Source organism: Nannochloropsis gaditana (genome assembly GCF_000240725.1).
Source record: "Nannochloropsis gaditana CCMP526 unplaced genomic scaffold scaffold513, whole genome shotgun sequence".
NCBI classification, from domain to species: Eukaryota; class Eustigmatophyceae; order Eustigmatales; family Monodopsidaceae; genus Microchloropsis; species Microchloropsis gaditana.
In genome coordinates, this window is record NW_005803440.1 from 5852 (window position 1) to 9166 (window position 3315).

Sequence of the window (3315 nt, forward strand, 5' to 3'; positions counted from 1 at the left end):
CTCCCTCCCACCCACCCGCTCCCTTTCCTTCCTGTCTGACCCCCTTTCAAACTCCGTTAGGCCGTGGTTTTGCCCCAAATCGGCTTACTCCCGTCTCTTTGCCAGCACTCTCTCACACAATGGTGTCTCTAATTTAAACCCCTCCCCCTCCATTTCTTCCTCCCTTTGCGTCCCCTGTGGTGTGTGACACAGGTATGAGGATGCGGTCAACTCGGTCAAGAACGCACTAAAATACGGGGTCTTGCCGGGGGGAGGGACCACTTTCCTTTACCTCAAGCGGTATCGGGACGAAGTGGTGGAAGAGATGAAGAGGGAAGGGTTGGATGATGAGATATTCGGCGCGGACATTTTGTTCGAAGCCCTCTCGGAGCCGATGCGGCAGATTGCGGAGAACGCGGGGAAACACGGGAACTTCGTGGTCTCCAAGTGCTTGGACAAAGAATTTGGTTGGGGGTTCAATGCCGCGAGCCTCACCTACGAGAATCTGTTGACGGCCGGAGTACTGGATGCGGCAACCGTGACAGAAAACAGCCTGGCGAACTCAGTGAGCATCGCCAGCTTGGTATTGACGAGCGGGGGCATGGTGGTGGAGGACGAGGAGGGGATGCGGCAGTTGGAAAAGGAGCAAGCCATGGACTACGCCAGGGCGGCGGGAGGGATGATGTGAAGGGGGGGAGGAGAAGGGAGGAGGAAGAGGTTGGGATGGCAGTTGGACAAAAAGGGCAGGGACGGCGGGGGAGGTGGAAATCAGAGAGAGTCGGAGGGGGACGGGGCATGGCCGCGGAACAATGAGTATGTCTGACAGGATGCTTGTTGGATGGTAGGCGGTATGGGGAACATGTGCATTGAGGGGCCGGGGGAGGGGGGGGGCAATGGCGTGGGGGCAAAAACTAAAAGAATGATATCCGCATACATGTTTATCTTTGCCAGATTTTGCTCTCTACTCTACCCCGGTCTGCAAATGTTCTCCTTTAAGCTTTAAGCAAACGAAACGTAGTGTCATCGTTCGAGAAGCGGGAAATGGCTCCAAGCACACAGGCGGCGTACAGGGAGCGAATTAGGCATCTGCTGTAGAACACATAACCACACACTACCACCAATGTAGGTCATCAGCTTCCTTTTCCTTCATTCTGAATCGTTTCAGCGTGCAGTCAAAGATGTGATTTCCGTGCGCATTGCGTGCTTGTAATGACGCCATGTCATACAGGCCGTATTTTCGATAGTAAAGGTCAGTTGCCCCCCGGAAACATGGTCTTAGTGTACTAGCTATTGTAATACTGGTCCTTTCTTTCCACGAAGGGACAGAAGTGTGCGGCGCTTTCTGATTTATTCAATTTTGGTGAATTTAAAGTTTGTCGACCCGCGACGTTTACAGGCGTGTGTGCATCCACAACAAACTTCCCGCTTAACGCGCATAGCGGATAAGTCCGCAAGCGAAAGACAGAGATGAAGTTCTGACATGACTGAATATTTTTTTCGGCGTTGCTTTTCTCAGCCTTGGAAATTTCCAGTCTTCAGCATAGCTGGATTCCATGGCCGACAAATGCCTTCGCCAACTTGAAGGTCTGCATGACAAGATGAGCGTGAAGGACAATAATTGCCTTGCCACAAATTATATGCGGCACAATATCTGCCCAACGGCCCAAAAGGCGCGCTTTCAATACCTGATAGACGTAGATATAGATGTAGTCTTGAGGAATTCGTAGAAACATTTGTTTGGCATGCAGGCGGAACCAGGTTACAATTTGTTATATCTTCGGCGTTTTTCCATCTGCCTCGAAAAAGACCCACCGTCACCAGGCACCCCAAAAAAGGAGGGCCAGGGATGACCATACCTTGCTTGTCATTTTTAGATAGTAGCAGTTCACTTTAATTCATCGGATAAAACATGCGCTGGAACCCGCCAAAAGCCAACAAAAATCGGTTAAAGGCGGTCCCACGTCGAGAGTGGCACGAGGTGTCGTGCGGTGATTCCTGCAATTTTTCTGGTTTCCCACTGTGGGCTCTCACTGTCTCGTCAGCGCCTGAAGTTCACATGTCAAGCTTTTCCTCGTCTAGTCTGGTGGCTTTGAAAGGAGCGTGGGCTCGAAAAGCCTGAGCAGTTTATGTCACGATGGACGGCTCGGTCGGACCGTGAGACTCCGGCTTCGCCCCATACGGCTTTTGTTTTCGGCGTAAGGAATCATAAATTCCGGTGTTGCATGTCTCAAAAAATCCTCCAAGAACCTTGGTCACGTCGAAGAAGAAAATCGCTTTCACATATCATAATTACGTCGCACGTGTCTGACTTTATGGATATCAGGACTACGAGTGTCTCTTGAAAGTGAGCGTCGCTGGTCTCTATCCAATCATTTCATTCTCTGCCATCTCTCCAGTGCCTTAATCGTAATTTTATCGTGATTTCTGAACCTATAGGAGCATGGAGGTGGTGGACTTTCCATCGCCACTCATTCACCGAGTGGAGTGGGAAAGACACCTAATCTGCGGCTCAGAAGGGCACAAATTTTACGGGAATGTGTTGGTCTTAAAACCGGGGTCAAGCAATCCACAGAGAGGGTCGGTATACACAGCCGCACCAGATTATGGGGGAAAGATAAGATCCCACGCCTTGTCAAACATTTCACCAAAAGCTGGACGGATTTACGTGCTGCATCGTGTCCTCGTCCATGATAAACCTCATGTGGTAACTATGCTGGCCTCCGAACTCCGAGAGACCAATTCACCAGGCATCACTATCCGTACCGAAGGACCCTTTTATGCCGTAAAGGTGAGGATCATGTGACGTCACGGGGCGTTTGTTATGCATTATGCCTGTGTGCGTGGGAACTGAACAACATTGCCGACTTGCGGGGAAGACGGGGGTAGCGTGGTGATGTGGTGCATAAAGTCCGAGAGGGGCGAAGAGGGTCGGGGGGAATCCTTGAACTGTGAAGAAGCCCGACGAACATGATATCAGCTGCTCAGCATGGGTATGGTGGAGCAAAGAGGTTGTTCTGAGAGGGCTGACTAGGGTGGACCATGGCGGGGCAACAGTATGTCCGGGTGGCCTGGAAAATGTCCGGGAAAAACTCCGCGGAAGTATGCCCTGGACGCACGCATACAGGGGGGCAACGGAGAGACTCCCACAACACAGACAGATAGGGGTGGAGGATAGGATGAGAGTCGTGTGGGAACGAAAAGAGGTCCCAGTCCTGCGTTCGTGGGACACGGTACGGCAGGGTGAAATCCTCAGCAGGCATGATATCCGAGCTGGAGCACATGCGAGCTTTAGTGCCCGAGTGTTTTAAGACAGGCGTCAATGATGAGATATTCTCC

The 3315-nt window shown here is 51.6% G+C and overlaps 1 protein-coding gene across 1 annotated transcript; it reads left to right on the forward strand.

Moving 5' to 3' along the window:
• Positions 1-119: 119 nt before the first annotated feature.
• NGA_0238700 (chaperonin) lies at positions 120-667 on the forward strand (the record flags this gene model as incomplete). Its single annotated transcript, XM_005854419.1, has 2 exons — positions 120-124; positions 193-667. 2 exons carry the CDS (start codon positions 120-122, stop codon positions 665-667), a joined length of 480 nt encoding a protein of 159 aa, XP_005854481.1.
• Positions 668-3315: the final 2648 nt, after the last annotated feature.